A 19055-nucleotide genomic window follows, 5' to 3' on the forward strand; every position below is an offset into this window, starting at 1 on the left:
AGGGATGCTCATGCAACTTAATAGCATGGCCCCTGTTAGCCCCTCGTGCCTGGCCTTGTCAGGATTCCAAACAATGCGCAGCTCCAGTAATGCCAAACTAGATGAACTGGAAGCCACCAAGAGATAACTGTGCTATATTTCAGTTTATTAACCATCCAAGCCCACTTTGAAACTTGGGAAAGGCAAATTATAATTGGAAAGATCTCGGTAGAAACATATTCTGCTTTCACGGTCTGTGGATATGCATGTTTAAGCTATCGTGCCATGACACTGTGCTATTTGATTTATGTTTTTACTGATGCTTTGACTGAGTAGTTTGTTGCAATGCACTGCTAAATGGAGAAAAAATCAGAAACTGCATCAGACAACCCCTCTGTATTTCATTCTAGAAAATAGCTGGCAATTATAATTACTCACCATGTTTCTGGCTCAGAATAAAAGTGGCATTGCACAAAAACCACACTGAACATTCATCGTGATTAGAAAATGCTCCATACCTTGGAGTGCAGTGGAGACATAAGAATAATTTTAAATGCAAATTAAATTGTGGGGGTAGCAAAGAGAACAGATAAAAGACAGTAAAACAAAGCCTTTCACTTTCCTCAAATTAGCAGGCTAATGTAGTATAAAAAAAAGCAGTTCTACTCAGATCTGTGCTAAGAGCTTTCATGTTATCATAATATAAAACAGCAGATCCGTCACCTTTCTCTATTCAGTACTCTTGATTTCGAGGTTGAAGTGAAAATTAGAAGCTGTTCATTCTGGCTCACAGACTGGGTTGCATTTGCTTAGTCTTATTCCATGACAGTAGGATGCGAAGAGGTCAGTAACACTGGTAAGTACTCACCTCCTGCATCTGATTTTATTTATTTATTTCTAAAAATCTTTCACAGTGCTTTGCCTTTTTATCAATGTGTATTTCCTGAAAAAAGCTACATTGTGTATTTTGTAAAAGGCTGTATTTTAGGCAGACACACAATGATTCCTCGAGAATGCTTGTATCAGATGTTAGAGCTCCTTCAAGAATGAAGGAATTACTTAAAGTAGGAATTCTGTAATAGAAAAGCTTTCCGGATAATCTATATATTTCGTAGCATCACTGGAACATTTTGTGTGTTGCTTTTTCTGTCTGCCTTGTCCAAAAAGCAGTACCAGATAAGAAACGAATCTCTTCAAGATGTTATTTGCTTTATATTCATAGCAAAACATTTAACAATCTCATTACCCTTGTGGTAAATGATGGAAAAAGTAGGTATTTTACTTACTGAAAGCAAATTATTAGACAAAACACAGTGTTACGGTTAATCGTTATGAAACACTTAAAAATATCTCAGAATATGAGATGCAACAAGGAAGATTAGAGTGAAAAACAAATTCTTAAGGAAACTTGATGTAGATGTTGGTTTTTTTTTTTTTTCCTCGGGAAAGTTTTTATCAAATCAAAACCAGGGGCTTAATTTTTCAGTATGAAGGGTGAGGGGGAGTGGGGGAGATGATCGTAGTGTCACCTCCTGTTGCTAAGTAACAAGATCTCCTGGCCATTTTTATCTGATAAAGGAAGTCCAGTTGACGTTATGCATTATTCATCAGAGTTCCAATCAAACAATCAAAATTGTTTGCTTACACTGGGGACATTTAGTAAGATCAAAGAAACCCTCCTTGAAACTACTGGAGCTTACAGCACTGCCAGGCAGCTCTTGATACTCTGCAGTAAGTATCATTTCTGGTTCGGGAGTGCTACAGTAAAGTGAATTGCTGAGGAATTTTAAAAGTTTTCTCATCAGGATAGGCTTCTGAATTTTAGAAAGGACTGCATGTTGATCGATGAAAACCGAATCGAAGGAAAAAGGGAAAGCTTTGGAACCCCGGTTTCCTGATTTTTGCCAACGTAATTAAAGGAATTGCTTGAAGCAAGGGTCAGACTCTCTGTCCCAAACCTTTCTGTTAGGTTTGCACGGAAAAGGACTAGAGGTATTTTTGTCTGTCTGTCTTAAAATAAACGTTGTGCAGAGCTATTTGTATGCTTATGGTTATATGCCGTAGCTAACTGAGGTGTGGAAGAGAGAACTGGATTGTGTGTTTTCTGCAAATCCTGTTTTTTTTATGTGAGTTGTTCAGAGTAGAAGAAAATGCAGAAGGTAGCAAGAAGGCTGGAGAAGGGTCACAATAATGTGCATAATCCCGGGAACTCTGCCCGGCAGAGGCAAACCTGATTCAGTGTACATCTTGGACAGTTGTAATCTAGGATCTAGACAGATTCAAGGTTCGGAAGAATGCCAAAAATATAAACCTTAGCTAAGAAGCAGTGCTAGGAGCAGCCTACCATTTCTTAATAATTGCTCTTACCACATCTTTTAAAACTGGTGGTGGGGTGTTCTGTTGTTGCTTCTGGTCAGTAAGAGGGGAGAGGGAAGGCAAGGTTGGCTTCTGGTCATTTAGGTGGAATGAAATATCCAGAATATTTTGTCTTCCTTTCTAGTGCAGTGTTTTGGCATAAGTGGCATGAATGCTATCTTTAACGTAGTCTGTTACAGTAGTGCCTACTCGGAGGTGCTGGCCATGGATCTGGCTAAAGGAGGTCCCTGCCCCAAGCTTTTCTGATCTTCTTTTTAAGAGCAAATGTAAGAGGCAGGTGAATCTAAGTATGTATTGTAAGAAATGGAGACTGTGGCTAGAATAAAGGTGATTGTACTAGGAAGGTGCTAGGAGTCTTGCTAATACTGCAGTAAGACTTTTCTTTTATGTCTTTAGACAAGGATTTAAACCAAACATCCTAAAATAGAAAAGGATACTTATGAAGTTCTATGAATAGTGATTTGAAAATGCTTTGACTCTAATATGCCAAATGAAGTACTTTAGTGACTGCCTACACAGTTCTTTCCACAAAGAAACTCACCAGCTTTTTTCTGTCTGGCATCTCTGTAATCTTTCCCAGGAATCTGACTGATCATCCATACCGGAGTATTGTACACAAAGTTCCTTCAAAATGGACTACTTTTTGGATGTCGAGTCTGCTCACAGACTGTTTTACAGTCAAGGAGCTCAAGGTAAGAAACTCTGATACTGACTCGGAAAATTACTATTTTAACTGTACGTTAAGATCTACATGGCCAGACAAGGGCCAGTCCTTGTGACTGACCTACTGAAGTGCACAGAGGCCACAGGGGAAGGCCTTCAAAATGCATGGGGTGTAAAAGGAACTACAAGAAGAGTAATGAGAGGGGTGATCTGCCCTCTTAGAGGATAAGGAAAAGCTATGAGAGCTGTTGGGTTCACGGCAGGAGCAAAAGGAACTGTCATACTCTTGTGTTGCAGAACCCAAATGGACAAGTCAGAGGGGACGGCAATGGCCCGCTGCTTGCAGTGTAAACCTGTGGTGTCCTTCCTCTTCCTCCTTGCTTATCGATGCTGTCGGGATCATAATGTGGTGTTATTCAGTGCTGCAGGAATAACTGGTTTGGGAAAGCCCTGAGGCAGTCCAGCAGGCTGTATGCAAACAGCAGGCTCTCACCGGTCTGCATTCTTCCCTGTGAAATGCTGGCCTCCACGGAGCAGGTGCAGTGTGAGAGAGGGAAGGGGTAATCAAGCTTCTTTGCTTTAATGTAGTTGAGACTTGTTCACGACATAGATGATATTTTTGGTAAAGTCAGTTCACATTTCTCTCACCAGCTCTATTTTTGGAGAAAACTTGCAATTTCAGACAGAAGGGGTTTTTTGTTCCTTGAACTTTAAAGACCATATTAAATTGAAGAAAACTGTAAGAACCAAGTAGCTCTATCAGCCTTTTTAGTTTTTATATACTGCCTGTTTTCTGGAAAATGTGATCCAGCTTTTTTCCACCATTAATTTCACCCGTTGCCAATCAAATTCAAAGTCCAGCCAACAGAGTTCTGTCTTCCCTCTGGAGGCCATTCTCCCAGAGCAAGACCTAAGCCATCCAGAGAATGCCACCAGCCCAGGACACACGGGGGGCAGCGCCACCTTTGACGTTGGCTCAGCTGAGGTGCTGCTGCCTAAGACATGCTGCATGGCCCAGCTGCTGCCCCAGTTGTTGTGATAAATTTTCATCTGTACAAGTCACAGAAAACCTTTCTTGTCACAAGACAGCTTTCTGCATTGAACAACAGAAGCAAATGCTAAGCACCTCAAAATCAGGAAAAAATCGGCTGAGGGCAATGACTGATTTTGCTGGCTTTTTCTCCATCTCTAAAATGCAACGGACACCTGAGCATTGCTAGAGAAGTAATATCAAAATAAGTTCTTCGATATCCCTATGAGAACAACCCCCTTTCTATTCCATAGAAACTAAAATCCAGGAATTTACAACTTACTGCTTTACAAGCTATAGCAGTTTATCAACAGCATCCCTGTGCACTGCAAGGTACAGAGGGGACTATGGAAGAAGGAATATGTATTCACGCAATGAAAGTCTATTACAGTAATGTGCACAAGGTGACTAATAAGGGTTGCACAGGCAGCCTTTACTGTAAGTACTTCCAAGAAGGCAAGGGAAAAAAACATTATCTTACCCATACTTGGAGAAATTATATTGTTAGCACATATAGAAATGCTTGTACTGATCAGTTAGATGCATGTCTGAAATTTTAACCTTAGCACCTGGTTGATTCTTTGCTTTAATGCAATTGTTTTGCTTTTTTTTAAATGCAAAATGAGGAAAAAATCCGTCATACAGAACTGTATTCCTTGATACAAAAGTCATCAGCAGGGGGTAGACCTTTAGATCTGTCATGCAGGCTTCTATCCCTTGGCCAAAACAAGTAGGAACCAGCACTGAGACTTGGGGATTCTTTTGTCCCCCTGCTTGTGAAGATTTTATGAAGATGCCAACGGCATGCTTCCACTGTGCACCACAGCATAGTACAGAGGCTCCCAAACCCTAATTACCTCCACAACTGCAAACAGTACATTGATGTGAGAGCCATGCTGCACTTATGCTCTGTCCTCTCCAACTTTTCACCTTACTCTTTGCTCCTTTTACTGCATTTTCCCCAGCTCCTGTCCTTCACATCTCTTACCTGACATGCATCTGAGACCTCTTCCCCAAACTCTAGTACTCTTCCCCTCTCTTCATCTCTCTGTGTTTGAGGTCAGCTTCTTTCCAACAAGCTGGTTGCCAGCAGGGGAATCGCTTTGAGCACAGAACTGACAACGCTTCTGCTCTACATTCTCAAATGCTGCAACACAGCAGCCCCCTGGCAGCAGGAGAGGTGCTTGAGGGGAAGGATGGATGGACAGCCCCACTAGCAATAGGTGTGAGAGACGAAACGTGGCCTGTGCAGAGATAAGTTTCAGGAGGCTTTCACTCGCTGAGGTAGCACTGAGCATCTCTGAGGTGACAGAGATGGCTTCAGCAGGCCAAACAATAAACCTCTGGAAGAGTTTCATCATCAAGGTTTCCTGTAGCAAATGCCTTTATCACCATGCTTAGCCTCAGACTTCTTGATGGTAGCATCCCCTTCCTCTGAGCCATCTTACCCCCTGTACACAACAAGGAACTCAACCCTATTGAGTGTGTGTTGATGATGCCTGTACAGCTCTGATAAGTCCTGTCATCCTTGTACCTTGTGCCAAATTTTAAGGCTGTCTTCCACAGAACAGGCATTTCTATAGGAGATAATGGCATAATTTCTCCAAACATGGACAAAAATAACATATTTATTTCCTTATCTGCCTTCTGAGAAACAGTTAAACTGCATTAGCTATAACTTTCTGAAAAAACAAAAAAAATACACTGAATGTGAGGCACCCATCCGCCACAAATAGTGTAGCTCAAGTAGCTAGTTTGGAACTGAATAAAAGGTCTGCAAGAAAGTATTGTCACCAGATCTACCTAATGGGATCACAAGTAACTATTTGATGTTAATATAATAACATGAAGCTATTAGCAAATCATGCTATCAAACAGCATGTGTATATGCATTAAAACTGCATTATGACAGAATTAAGTGAAAGAAGACTAATTAGAAACATCAGAACACATTATATGTATTATTATTACTTTAGTTATATTATTAGTTATTGCATTACAAAATGCTCTGTTTACAGATTGTAGAATGAGGGTTTATGACCCCCTTACTCTTTCTGTGAGATTTGAAGATTTCTGCCTTTTAATCCTTTGATCCTCCAGATCAAGAAAAAAACCTCCTTTCCAATGTTTTCACGTTAATGATATGACAATGTTACAAACGGCAGCTGTAAAGCATTCATTCTCATCTGTACCCACTCCTTGTGGGTGGAAGAGAAGGGAAGGAATAGGACTGCAAAATGTTGGCAAGGAACTCAAAGAGCTATGATGGCATTGCTAGCAGATGATATCAAATCCCAGCTGACCTCAGGTCTTGTGTAGTTGAATGCAGGAGGCTCTGACCTCAGCAAAGAGACTGAAACAGGGCTTTGGCCCCCAACAACTAACCGGTTCCCTATCCCTTGCTGCCTGCACTAATGCCCACGCCTCATCCCTGCTCCTGCAGAAAGCTGCAGAACTGCCTTTGCTGCTGTAGGGTAGGAGGAGAGAGGTGTTACCTCATCAGCTGCCTCCTCTCCCATCCTCTCCTGCAGAAGCAGCCATCACCTCACTCCCGTGGGCTGAGCGCAGAACGGAGGATGTTTGGCCATTCAGGCTGCATCTGCTGTTCAAACAGCTGTTCCCTGTTTCCTCCAAGGAAAGTGAAGCAGGAGGGATGTAAAAGTCACAAAAGCTGGATCTGGCAGTAGGATTATCTAGATTTAGAAAACTTGGTAAATGAAGCCAGCTGGCTGTAGTCTTCAGATACAAGCCAGAAATATCCTAAGCCCCGCATCCCTCCCTGACTGTCTCTTCTGTGGCCGTATGTTGGGATCTAGGAGATGGGGGTGTCCTTGCCAAGTGCGTAATGCTTGGTGACGCATCTGCAAATCAGAAGCAGAGAAGAAGGGACTGTGATCCCCTGGATCCAGCCCCTTGCCCTAGGAAAGTCTGAATCTGAAATCTAAGCATGAAGCTGGACTTCAATCTTCAGAAAAGTCTTTTCCCTTTGAAGTGTGTGGAAGATACTAGTCATGCTTGAATGTAAAGGTATTCTAAACACAAATCTACCATGGCTTTCAGCCATGAGGGCTGAAAGTATATAACGGGGCCTGGAATAGGATTCAGCTCACTTATCCCTTAGGTGTCCTCAGTGAAGATATTTCCACCTAAGATTTCTGACTAGCCTGGCATGTATCAGTGGAGAGAAACAGTCATTTCAAGAGCAGGGTTCACCTCATCTTAGACATCTTCCTTGGGATAATACAAATCTTGCCTTATTCTCTCTACTGATTATGAAAGCCTAGACAGCTAACTTGAGTGAAAGATGCCTGTGCTGATGGCATTTGTTTGCATAGAGGAATCATGTGTTGACAGGCAAGATAGGACCTAATTTAGGAAAGGGAGTAACTCCCCCAAAACATGTCAAGTTGTAATCCAAAGCTGTAAATGTGCAGATTCTGTCTCGGCTGTAGCCTACTTTGGAGAGACATCAGCTTTGATCTTGAAGTTCTACTTGAAAGAAGTTATGCTGTGGGGCATGCAAAGAAAGACCTCGTATTTGACAGAGCAGAGCAGGATGGTGCTGAGGAGCAGCAGAAGCAGGCTGCTCCATAAGGGAAAGTGAGCCAACAGTCCGCGAGCCGGGCAGAGGCAGCGGCCTCGCCTGTGAGAGGTAAAGCACTGCAGTACGCGAGCAGGGCAGGTCCAGTGTTCAGCCAAGAGTCCAGGTCATCAGACAAGACTATGGTGATGAGCCAGGTATGAGGCCAAGCAGGACATCAAGTCAGCAGTCTGGATGTGGATCAGTGAGGAACGTAGCCAGCCACAGGCACAGCCGCAGCCTCGCTCAGCACGTGGGCAACAGCCTCAGTGTAAACGTAGCTCCCAAAAGAAGGGAGGAAGCAGCTGTTGAGGCTTCTTGCTGCTTTCTCAAACAGCTCCAAAGCTGGTAAGGTCTTCTCAAGCTGCTCTCTCCAAAAGCCAGAGGCCCTGGCCATTGGTACCTAGCTCTCACCTAGGCTTGTTCAGGATTAGGAAATGAGGAACGCCTCCCTTCCATTGCATACACGGGGCCGGAGCCCCTTGGATGAACTCTAAGAGAGAAGAATGACTTCTGCCCAGTACATTACAAATGAAGGCTTTAGGCACCATCATAAAAGGAGAGTTGCCCATCGCAGACTGCGCATAGCACTTTTCTGCAGCCATGAGTCCAACAGAAGGGGTCCTAAGACTCACCCCCTCTCCTGGTGCCTCTAGCAACCCCACACCACAAGGTGATGGGATAGGCTGGACATCGTGCGGTCAGGATGCCATTCTGGGCTGCCTGATTCCACCTTCGCCCTACAGTCGGACCCTCCGGTCCCTGCTGGGAGTCCGGGTTCTGCTCTCAGGCGGCTTCTGACTCAAGGATAAAATCGTTTCTAATTTCCTGGAGACCTCTGCATCCACTTTTCCAGTCTTATCTCCTTTCACACCAGCAGGGGGCACGAAGCTTAAAATTAACTGCATTAATTGAGTATTTCCAAGATGCTCCCATATACCTTGAAGTTGCTTGCCAGTCCATTTGACAGGGTACACTGTGCATATTTAAATAACTGAACAAAACTCTCCTGAAGGCTTATCTTAAACTATCTTTTGTATCTATAAATAATTTACAGATCCACTTACATTAGGTATGCTTTTACTGGTTGCAACATTCCTTCAATCTACTTGATGAATGTAAGGAGTGAATAAAAAATGTAAAGTTGAAAAAATATGGAAATAAAAATATAGTACATACGGCCAAGGGATAACAGATGAACAAGACTGTATAGACACATAGACGACAATTGCTCAAAAGATTTCAGGAAATCCTTCTTCTTGATCAGTTTTCCAGGTTTAATAAAATAGTCCCAGGTATGGTTTTAATTCCACACTTTCCTCTCGTATTCTGTCTCCACAATATATTTATTTCACTGTGCTTCACTTTTGCTCATTTATTTTAATTCATACAAGGCTGACTTATTCTAGATGTTTGACTTTAATCACTGCTGACTACTCAGTGCTACTTCCCTTCTGCTTTTGCATATTAAATTATGTCCAGTATTTTACAAAAGCGTATTGCTGCAGTATCCCTGGATCCTGATCCAGAATGATTCCACTGCAGATGTTCCTTGTGTAAAGTAACATTAGGATATTCCATCCACCAAAATTTTATGATTAATCCATCCTATAGATTAACATCTTTTCAAATTTATGTTATTTTGCAGGTCTTCTCCTTTTTTTATTCATGTGATGTCACTACTTCTTAGACTAATAACATTAATAACAGAAGAATTAGTAATAGCAAATGTGCATTCCTGATGTAATTCCCTCCCTTTAAATCCCAGGAAGTAACTGATCAACATCAACCTTTTCCTCATGCTTTTTAAACTTTTTTTTCCCTTTCCCACCTCCTATTCTGGCATATCCTTGTTATTGAGACTTTAGGAACAGGCAACTGAGTGCCATGATCAGAGTCTCTGGCTTGCAGAGTCAGGTAGCCTAGCTTCACCAATTGTATAAAAATAGCTCACAATAAATTGCAGTAACTGTTCTTCAGCCACTTTTTGTTCATTTATTGCAGTATTCAGTCAGCCAAATTAAAGTCAGAAGAAATAAGGATCCTCTAATTCTCAGTAGCATATCTGAATAAAACTAGGATGTTTGAGAGTCAGTTCTCTATACCTCTAAAAGCAGAAAACTTTAGAAAACCTATGCATGGATCACACTTGAAAAAATTTTATTCTGAAAACTAAATCTTATTTTTTTCTAATAAAAATTATTTTTAAATAATCAAGCCCCTACTTGCCCCTATTGCATAATAAGTTAGCTGGTTTATTTATTTATTTATTTTTAATAGTCTGTTTTCTGAAGCCCATGCCTTTGGACACAATGGCAGAAAAACAAGCATGTTTCCTCTAAAATGTACAAAAAGCGCTAGTTAGGCATATTGTGCATGTTTACCCAAATATCACAAACCAGCATAACAAGCGTGTGCATAAAAGTGGATATCCTTTTGCATGTGTACTATTGTTTGCAACCCTCAGGCCCGTGTTTGAATACTATGCATCTGAATACTTTCTTTCAGGTTACCGATGTCCATCAAACCGGTGTCAAAGATCTCAACAGCTTTGCTTTACAGACACGGAGCAATCCATATGCATGTGCTTCTGTGTTTATCCAGGAGACACAAGCCTATAAATCATTCTTCAAAAATGACAAATTATGTCCTCTCCAGTGCTTGCACACATGTTCTACTCTCTTCCTCTCCCGCCAGTCACACCCCATTTCCCACCTCTAACCCTTCAAATCTTGTTCTTTATCAGCTACATTTAAACAAAGACAAAACTGAAGTGGCATTAAATCAGACCAAAAGATTTTTTTCCCGGTAAACATCCATTTGGACCCATTGCTTGGTCTGTCTTTAATGAATATTCACCATCGAATAATTTTTTTTAGCACAGATAGAATATCATGTTCTAGATGTATCAAAATGTACCTGAACTAAGGTTTTTAAAGCTTACCTTTAACCAAAAATACATTTCTGTGTGCATTATCTACATGCTAGGCCATGGTGAGCCCTTTCCACAGAAGCATGAAGGAGAACTGAATAAGAAGCTCATATGTTTCTCCAATGAAAAAAAGTAGCAAGAAAGAATCCTACTCAATCAGCAACAGCAGCACTGCAACTAAAATATTTTCATAGGTATTCTACAAAGTTGTTCAAAATTTGCTCTGAGAAATGAGGTTTTCCTCAAAACATCTTAAAGATTTCTGATGTAAAGCAGTATTCCTTTACGGCTGTTTCCATGTCATCCGAAGTTGCTTGTGATTATATGCGTCGGAAACGTACCCTTTCCAAAGCATCTAGGTTTAGACATCTCCAGCAGAAACGTTTTAGCACTTCGCTTGTACTAAGATTAAAATCATCAGCTTTCAAAAGCTTTTGCCATTTCGAGGTAAGAATCTGCTATGCAAATTAGGCTTTCTAGATGAAGACCCCAAAATGATCAGGGGTATTTGGGTCACCAATGAGATATTTTAAAAACATTTTAATTGAAATCGATTGATAAAAGTGGATGGAAAAATCTAGATGAATGTTTCACGTTTTTCTCTGACTAATTTTTAGGAGGATAGCTTTTTACGTCTGAAAGTTTTCCCATTAAAAATGTCCAAAATTTTTCTAAAAAACACAAGTCTTAAAAAAAATCAATATTCTAACTCTTCAAAACATAAAGCTAGTTCTTGGCAACAAAAATTAGTACTAATATTTTTATTAAAATATGTGGAAATGTATTTTAATGGAAAAAATGGAAGCCATCAAAAATTCTTTGCAAATCGTCCCCCATGTTTTCAGTAACTTCAAACAGCACTCAAAAATTGGACCACCTGTAGATGTAACAAATATATTGAAATTACATGCTCAAAATGCCTCCGAACACGCAATATAATCATTTACGTATTTCACATTCCCTTCTCCCAAACGCATACTTGTGTCGTACTTCAGTAACATACAGTATTTTGAGACAACAAATGTGAGATTATATATAATCAGTTCTAAGGAGTCATTGCATACATTATGGAATTCCTATTTTTAAGGTATTTTTCCTCCATAAGCAGCCTTTTCCTTTTCAAACAAATACCAGACAAAATGTTGCCGCAATGTGCCAATCGTGGCGTAACCCTATGAGCAGTAATGCAAACAGAATGAAAGAATTTAACCAAAATGATTGATTTGCCTTCCGTGTGCTGTTAGAGTGGCTGCTTAAGAAGAGTTTTTGGACACTGGTCTCAAATCCACTTGCAGCATAATTGGGCCCCTTAACGTGTATTGTAATGTCATTCCTTTAGTCCAAGACCTGCAAGAGGACACTTTCTAATTTTCCTGAAAAAACATCTCCTAAAAATGTGTCCCAGAGACTGAGCTGGTTTGTGGAGAGCAACTTGGCAGTGTTAGGTTAACGGTTGGACTCGATGATCTTAAGGGTCTTTTCCAAGCATGACGATTCTATGATTCTATGAAGCTAGAGATATTGGTGGGTTACCTGTGATGGACCCAATGGTCACATTGGGCAAACGTTGACAGCTTTACTAAAAAATATATGGCAAGTCATTCTTGTAATAAGGAGTGCTGTGGATTACGGTTAGGAAAAGAGTGTGTACAGGTATATTCATGGCATGCGTAAATGTTCAGCGTCACTGTACAGATATCAGAACGTGATCACCTATACTTTCCAGTTCCGTGGCTGCGTAAAAACTGATCTTAGGTTTTTATTGCAAAATGTTTTCATACTTATTAGCTTCCTCTGAATTTTTTCCAATGTTTACTTAAAATTTCCAGTCATTCTTGAAAACTCCTTTTGGTAATATACACAAAGGGGAGATAATCATGGTTGTCAAAGTAATATATAATGATTACTCCAGGAAATGTTTTCCAGCATCCACCTACCTCTAGTCAAAATGAATACAAGCCAGATCCCAATATTTTGCCCCAAAGGGTAAAAATGATTTATAAACAATTATACAGAAAAGCTCACACTTATTCTCTGTTTACCATAAATGTATATGCAATTTGGTGTTGAGTTTTTTTCAAATAGATTCCTGTGCTGTGATCCTGCCAGCCCTGAAATGCATGGGTGCCCTTTCACTGACTTTAACTTCAGCTAGATCATGCCAGTTTTAAAAGACAAATCTTTTACATTGTTGTTTTATGAGATGATTTTTACAATGTTGACTTCATATACAGATAAATCTTCCTTAAGTGTAAATTTGATGATGCAGTACACAAAATTCTCCGTAGCAGAAATTTTCCATTCTCTTTTATCTTCATTACTGTACATCCCTATTACAAGGGAGTAATAGTTCACAGTCTAGTCGCAGTGTTTACTTTAGCTTAATCTGAATAGTTGACCCCATTAAATCAATTTCAACTTTTGGCCTTTGCTTTTACTTCAGATTCAAATGCTAAGTTATAAACGAGCAAAGACTTGAAAGAAATCTATTTAAAATGAGAAAACAAGTAAGTTAGACCAGAAACAACTGCTACCTCCAGCAGCACAATTTGCTTGTTTAGTAAACTACATAATGCTGCAAATTGAAAAATAGAGCGTGACAGCTTTTGTTAACTCATACTAATTATATGCTATCATACCTAACACCTAAGTCAGGTTTTAGGCATCTGAAGGCTTCTGATTGACAGGTATTATTTGGAATTCTAAAAATCTTTAAAAAGAAAGAATCACAGTTAGCAGGCTGCAGAATGTGCTCTTAGTCACTATCAGTCATGCTCTCCCATCCCAGCAGGAAAATATAGTTCATTATTAGTTACTTGAAATATGGTGGCTTACCAATGCCCTAAGATAAAGACTGTTACGCCAGATAACACCCAAACAGCAAGAAACATCCAGGATTTAGGCTCCTAGGTTCTTACAGGGTCCCACATGAAAGTCAATGTTAATAGTCCCGCACTAAAGGTAAGGATGGGTTTTCAAGCTGAAATTCCAGCTATATATGAGGCGGAGGGGAAAGAAACACACTGAAAAGGTACTTGTGGATGGTGCTCACACTTTCAGTGATCAGTCAGATCCCATCTAGCATTTGTGATCTTTATTTACTTATTTATTTATTTGTGATCTTTATTTACTTATTTATTTATTTGTGATCTTTATCTACTCAGAGAGAATTGAGGTTGATATATTTATAGAGGCTCTTCTGTTTGTGATTTGTAATTTATAGGCTCAGCACCAAAGCATTCAACAGCCACTCATAATTACATTTCACGTAAATACCACCTACATTAAAGGGACATTATCAAGGCTGTAAGGTCAAGTGCTAAATACTTAGCCAATGCCAGAATGAAGGTTGCCTCTGCAACATTAATTCAGTCTCTTTATACATATGTATTATAGTATGGTTTCTAATTGCATGATGACACAGTAATTTTTTACTATCCTACCATTTGCTTCATCAGTGCATGGAGTGGGCAGTGCTCACTTAATGAGCCAGTATTAAATATTTTGCTTTCTCCTCCTTGAAGGCATGGCCCCAAGCCCTTTAAACCCTAATTAGAAGACAAAAATCTTTATTTCCTCATGGGCTTTTCATCGGTGCTTCACTAAAGTATATGAATACTTTACAAATGTTAATGAATTTGCATCTTCATGAAATCCTCACTGAAAGAAAATAATGATTCTCTTGGTTTCACAACTAAGAAACTAAGACATAAAGTGATCAAGAGCAAAAAGTAGCTGTCAATTTTGAGTGGCCAAATCAAGACAACAGGAAACTGAGTTTTGAAAGAGTTGCTGTAGGCATCACGTCATGTGTCCCAAGTACAGCTTCCACTGATTTCTGCAAACTAAACGAACACTTGAATACTTCCATTACTCAGGCATCACAGCCTCAAAAACAGTATTCAGGGAGACTGCAGCTATTGAGAAGTTGTGAAGAGTGGTTTAAGTGGCAAAACTAGGAACTTTGAACAAGCAATCTGTGGCAGGAACAGAGCTATAACCTGTGTCTTTGGGGCATACAACACAGCAATCTTTTCTCTTCTTGGCATCGTTCAGTGCAGCCCTTAAATTCTGCAGCAAGTGAGGCAAGGACCTTACAGCAAACAGCCTACTCTATTACCTGCTACAGATCCTCTTTTCCATTGAGTGATATTCTTTTCTTCTCTTTTTTCCTTTTTCTCTCTCTCTCCCCCCCTTTCCATTTCTCCTTTCTCTTGCTATTCTCCTCTTCATTTTTTCTTTCTTACCAGCTCGTCGGGCAACTCTTCTGACCGTGCCCACTCTGATGACAGCGTCTTCTGAGGATGACATAGACCGGAGACCCATCAGAAGACTCCGGTCTAAGAGTGACACCCCTTACTTGGAAGAAGCTAGGATCTGCTTCAACCTTGATAATGGTAAGACCACCCCTTCCCCAAACAGCATGTGATGTTAATTAAAGACTTTTTTTGAGATGCAGATGGACCAGATGGTACCTGGTACTCCTCATTCACAAGTGGTATGGTGGTTCACCAGACATCCAAGGATGTCACGGCTGCCTAACTACAGGCACCTGCATATGTATGAAGAGGGATCCTTTTCAAAATTCTCCTGCAAGTACTAACTAAAGCTTTTCCCTTGTTTTAGCTAGAGTGAGCCAGTGAGATCAGAGCAAAAGAGAACGGCTTTGCAAACAAGACACAGTTATATCTTATCCACTCCAGGCATCCAGAAACATGAGAGTTCTTGTGAACATTTATGAAGGGATTAGAGCTAACAGCAGACTTCGGCTAAACCCAGCATTACAACCAGGGAAGAACATCCAGCACACCCCAAAACCTCTATAGGTTTAACTGGCAAAAGTGTAACAGAAAACTCTTGATTCTGCAGGAATGAGTAAGAGAGCTGGCCCCCAAAATTCAGACCAGCTAATGTTACTATTGCTGCCTTCAGAGTTACTGAGCCCTGGCATCCCCTGGTCCTTTTTCTCATTGAGGTTGACCAAAACAAAAGATTGACTGACAACTTAGTGACTTTAAGCAGACTGAGTTTTCTTGAAAAAAACTTAATTAAATGGGATGAACTAGTATACTCCCTGGTACATATTTTAACTGTTTAACTCTCACTTCATGTAGTACTTTTGTGCTACCTAGATTTCTTTAAAAAATAGCATTTTTAATTATTTCTATTACACTAACATCTAGAGGTCCCAACCGAAATTGGAGCCCTAACGTGGCAGGCAGCCTACAACCACAGGGTAAGAAATAACATCTACGTAAAGAAGTGATTGCTAAATAGGTAAGACGGAAGAGAGGAGAAACAGGAAAACATTGGCCCCAGTTTGCAGCTGGAGAATGGAGTCACTGATTTTTGCCAATGGTCACATTTTTTTCAAAGACCTGCCAAAGTGACTTACGCATACGAGTCCCAGGCTTTAAGCGACGGTCAGTTTTAAACATAAGAGTGTAGGCTCCTTGGCATTTTAAAGCGCTTGGCCTGGCACACCATTCTGGTTTACTTAATGGGTTTGCGCAAGGAAAGAGGTGAAGGAGGCGAAGGGATGAGCCTTTAGACTTCCCGCCAAGTCTCGATCCAGCCGGGCTCTGAGTTTTGGGGTGCCTAGGCTAAAAGAGAGCAGTTCAGGGTGCCCAAGCCCGGGGCGGGAGGCGCCAGGCCCGCTGCTGCGGGCTGGCACCTCGGCCAGCCGGGCCCGGGGCGGCGCGCGCCCCCTCAGCCGGGCCGAGGCGGCTGGCGGGGGGCGGGACAACACCTCCGCCGGGCCCTGCCCGGGGCGGGGGGGCGGCGCCTCCGCCGGGCCCTGCCCGGCCTCCCCGGGGCAGCGCGGGCAGGCGGGGCCGGGCCCCGAACACCGCTCCGTGCCCCCCCCGGCGCGAAGGCCGCCGCCCTGAGGCGAGCGGGACTCGGCCGGCGGAGGCGCTGCCGGCGGGCAGGGGCAGCGGGCAGGGCCGCCGCGGCCGCTCCCGTCCGCAGATCCTTGACGGGTTTTCCCTGTCTCTCTCCCTCCCTCCCTCCCTCCCTCCGCTCCTTTCTCCCTTTCCCTCTCTCCTTCCCCGTCCTCCCCTCCCCCGCCCCCTCCCTGCCCGCCCGCCCCCTCCGCCCCCTCCTCGCCCGGCCGCCCCGCGCCGCGCCGCCGCTCGCCCTCGCCAGCTCGCCGGGCCACGCTGCTCACCGTGCCCACATTAATGGCGGCATCTTCCGAGGAGGACATCGACCGCAGACCCATCCGCCGCGTCCGCTCCAAGAGCGACACCCCCTACCTCGCCGAGGCCCGCATCTCCTTCAACCTCGAGACAGGTGAGAGGCGGCCCGGCGGGGCGCGGGGGGCGGCCCGCCTCCCCCAGGGCCGCCCGCGGGCCGGCGGCGGGCGAGGCAGGGAGGGAAGGGGCCGCCCCCGCCGCCGCGGCCTCCTCCCCCGCCAGCGCCGGCCGGCTCCCCGGGCGCCGCCGCCCGGCCCTGCCCCGCCGCCCGCTTCTTCGCACCTCCCCGGCCTCCTCCGGCCCTGGCCCGCTGACCGGCTCCCCTCACCCCGCGCCTCTCGCCCGCCCCGCCGGGTGCCGGCTTCCCTTCTCTGTTGGGCCCCTGAACGCCTCCCCTCTCCCAGCGGGCCATCCTCTCACCCCGCAGACGGGGTGCCGCTTCCCCGCAAGACTTCTGGTCCGTCCCGCCTCGCCAGGTTCTTCTGGCATCCCTCCTGGAGACGCTGCCCTTGGCGCGTTGCGAGTCGCGCCCCGTCTCGCTCTTTGCCTTCTTCCCTTGATGGGTTTGCGCCTCAGAAGTGCAAGGAAACTTGCGCCTGCGTTGTCCACTTTTTCTCGGTCTCCTGAGGTCCCCGGTTGTCTCAGCATTGCTTTTTGTGACTCTCGATGGGCGTCTAGCCTGATGCTTTCTACCAGCACGCCTCCAGCTCCCCACGTTCATCTCCTCCTGCCCGTTATCGGGACGAGCCTCCTGCAACTCTCTACCTGACCTTTCCGTCCCCCTTCTCCACTGCTGCCCCTTCCTCTCTGCCACCTCTTCCTCGTGGCTCCCTTGAGGTTTTGGCTGTCCCCTTTAGTTCATCCTGCACACGGTGACTATCCTGTTTCTTTCCTACTAGGCCCGTGGTTTTCCCTCCTTCCCTGACCTTTGCTTTCCTTATTGGCACTGTCAACAGTAAACTACACCAGAGGTTACTTGCTCTCAAAAACAAAGGAAAAGAAAGTTCTTTCTGTTGGTTCTCTGCACCAAACCAGACTTTCTCTGTCCGTGGCGGGGGCGTGAGGGAGGATCTGTAGCCAGGGAGCTCTACTGCAGCCTCCCTTGTGTCCCAGCAGCAGCGCACGAAATGACCCAACTGTGTAACAGTCTGTGATGCTGAGCCTGTCAGCTCGCTGCCAGCTGTGAAGGCAAAAGAGCTGCCTCGGAGTTACTGCTCGCCATGCTGCAGTCTCCCCCATCCCTCCTCCCCCCCTTTCAGCTGGCAGAAAGTTGGAGATGGCAGAGATGCGTTTTCTCCTCCATTTGGGGATGGAATTACACCCTTGGTAATGGCTAATACGCAGTTTGGTTTTACCATTGGCAACGTGGTTGGTTACATTGTACAGCAAGTCATTATTTGTTTCTGATCATGACTTCTTAAAAATTACCAAGCCATAGGTAAGTTGGGTGGCATTTCAGGGCACAGGCAGCAAGACAGTGCCAGATGCCGGGTTTCAGCTCTAAAGAACTGGGACTGAAAATGGAAAGAGCATCGCCGTGCGTAAGGTGTAAATAAAAAGAGGCTGCGTATGGTTATTTGACTGCTGAAATAACTCCGCGTTGACTTGTATTGTCACAGGTAATGTTCTGTCATGTAGTTATAAATAGATAAACCAGTTAAGAGCAAGGCACCTTCAGGTCACCTGGTGCCTCACATCTCTATGCTGAGCTAGACATGCTGTCTTTACTACAGGTCCCAGAGGATGTGCAAGTCTCTAGGTACCTCTTTCCTGCAATCCACTGAAAAAAATGATAATTACACTTAGCTTCTTTCTGTTCCTCCCCTCTCCCCTGCTCTATTGAATTTATGTCTTTACTTTCAAACCTGGGAATGGAATTCCTTTAAAAGAAATAATTAAAAGAAACAGTACTGGTGTATCAAGAAATATAAATGAAAAATGTTGTAAGTAGTGCAAGTGTGTGTTTTCATTAATCCATCTGGCAGTGAGTAGTTTTGAGCTTAAAAAAAAAAAAAAAATTGCTTAGCAACCAGTATTGAGTGAGTGAGCCAAAAAGCAAGTGACACGTGCCACCGGTACCCACTTCATTTCTGAGCTGTTGGTTTTACTCTTCTGTTTCCTCAGAAAGCACAAGCCAAGCAGCCTGGGTGTGAGAACTCTGTATTCCAAGGAAACAGCTGTTAGGAAATTTGTTTAGCCACTTTTGCTCGTACCTGATAATGCCGCGTGGCGCAGGGTTTGCTTTGGAAACTTACTGTTTATGAGGTGCGATGCTGTCCGGTTTATTTTTTGGGGGTA

General features: G+C 43.4%; 1 protein-coding gene across 1 annotated transcript in view; it reads left to right on the forward strand.

Moving 5' to 3' along the window:
• Positions 1-2986: 2986 nt before the first annotated feature.
• PHACTR1 (phosphatase and actin regulator 1) overlaps positions 2987-19055 on the forward strand; it is a gene marked incomplete at its 5' end in the record, with an annotated part of 314606 nt that continues 298537 nt past the window's right edge. Inside the window, 3 exons of the mRNA XM_082319596.1 lie at positions 2987-3047; positions 14811-14957; positions 16708-16854. Of these exons, the coding sequence (XP_082175722.1) occupies positions 2987-3047; positions 14811-14957; positions 16708-16854 (355 nt within the window). The remainder of the gene's footprint in view (positions 3048-14810; positions 14958-16707; positions 16855-19055) is intronic.

Source organism: Platalea leucorodia (genome assembly GCF_965183815.1).
Source record: "Platalea leucorodia genome assembly, chromosome: 1".
Taxonomy (NCBI): domain Eukaryota; kingdom Metazoa; phylum Chordata; class Aves; order Pelecaniformes; family Threskiornithidae; genus Platalea; species Platalea leucorodia.